Consider the following 1,832-nt stretch of genomic DNA (forward strand, 5'->3'; position numbering starts at 1 on the left):
ATCTCAACATTGCCATAATGAATATGTCTTCTCTCCAAAAATAATATTAGAGTGCACTGATGGTTTAACAAACGCCTTGACACTCGACTGTGCTACTGGGAAAAAATAACAAAAAAATAACTAAACTAAGGTTGAATTGTTTGCATTATTATGTAGGAAACCAGTACATTGCATAGTCTTGTAACCTGTAGAAGTACAAAATAACATAAAAGTCATCCATAAAGTCATGATAAAAAAGTCAGTCATGTCAGTCATGTTACAGACATTATTAAGAGCAATGATCACTGACTACAGACTAGTTTTGCACGTGTTTAAAATAACCAATGATGAGATTATTCACAGAAACTATCCTTCATTATTGTAGCTTTTAGAAAGGTAAAAATTTTATTTTCAAGTTAATTCTTAATTCAAGGTTAATGGGTCTAATGGCTTGATCTTCATAATACTGTCATGACCATCGTCAGTGAGCTCTCCAAACAATGTGTTAGGACAGTTTTGTGTTAGCAAAATCACCTTGAAATATTTTTCCAGAAACAATTATTTTGAAAGCTGCTCGGAACCAGCTGTAGAAGAAGGCATAGATGAACGGATTGAGCATTGAATTTGACAGTGCGAACCAGTTGAGAGTTTCATACACTGCTGCTGGAATGGAGACATTATTCAAAAGCTGAAAGCTAAAACAGAGGAAGAAAGGAGTCCAGCACATCAGAAAACCCCCTAAAACAGTAGCCAGAGTTTTTGTGGCCTTTCTCTCCATCTTACTGACAGTTGCTCCTGACTTTGTGCTCTGACAAGTTATGTTGCAGATGCTGCGTGCCTGTCTCTGTGCTACAAGGAAAATCTTCAGGTAGATACAGAGCATTATGATCACTGGTAGATAAAAAGCAAAAATAGGTCCCAAAATATTTGCAAGTAAAACATCTCTTAAACATGCTGCTTCACACTTTTCATAATGTAATCCTGCAACTAAAAAGCCCACAGCAACAAGCACAGAAACAGTCCAGCTCACCAGTATCATGATCACAACAACATGAAAATTCATCTTAGTCCTGTATGTGAGAGGGTGACACACTGCGTAATATCTATCAATGGAAATACAACACAAATTCAAAACGGAAGCCGTGCTTAGTGTTGCATCAAAGCTGCTTCGCGCTTTGCAAAATGAATTTTCATGATACAGACAAGAGCTCACAGTGAATCTGGTGCTGAAAGGAAACACCAGGATGCCAACCAGCAGGTCAGCCACAGCCAGAGAGAGGATGAGAGAGTTAGTAGGAGTGTGGAGCTGTGTGAAGTAAATGATGGAGATTATAATGAAAAGGTTTCCACATACGATTACCACAGACAGAGAGCCAAGACAAATATACAACAAAACACATATTGTGGACGGAGTGTTTATCAGGACATAAGAGACCTTATCTAACTCATAACAGGGAGGTATGTGATCAGCAGCAGTGCGGTTGACAGGGACTTGTGGTGCCATCCTTCTGGGTTCCTGTAAATCGTTTTTTTCTATTAAGAATCCACAATTCTACAAAATGCAGAATTAAATTCATTCAGCAATGCATGAACTCAGTGCAATCGCATTTCTATAAAGGAAAAAAAAAAGTATTTCAGATTATTAATTCATACCCTTTAAAAGTCCAAGCTTGAGGGCAAATCAGTGTTCATGGCAGTTCTTCCTAATAGCATCAATGTATACTGTCTCCATATATAAATCCCGACCTCATTTTCATAATGAATACATTATATTATTGTCAAATCAGATGTGGGAATTCTCACCTCTCTGACATCAGTAGTCATTTGAGAAATCAAAAAGCAGAAATCAGAAA

General features: G+C 37.4%; 1 protein-coding gene across 1 annotated transcript; it reads right to left on the bottom strand.

Moving 5' to 3' along the window:
- Positions 1-484: 484 nt before the first annotated feature.
- Positions 485-1,483, bottom strand: LOC113149588 (trace amine-associated receptor 1-like). The gene has a single exon (XM_026341795.1). It carries the CDS (start codon positions 1,481-1,483, stop codon positions 485-487), a length of 999 nt encoding a protein of 332 aa, XP_026197580.1.
- Positions 1,484-1,832: the final 349 nt, after the last annotated feature.

Source organism: Anabas testudineus, chromosome 24, assembly GCF_900324465.2.
Source record: "Anabas testudineus chromosome 24, fAnaTes1.2, whole genome shotgun sequence".
NCBI lineage: Eukaryota > Metazoa > Chordata > Actinopteri > Anabantiformes > Anabantidae > Anabas > Anabas testudineus.

Coding starts and splice junctions, on each gene's coding strand:
- LOC113149588 (XM_026341795.1), bottom strand. CDS start 1,483: ATGGCACCACAAGTCCCTGTCAACCGCACTGCTGCTGATCACATACCT.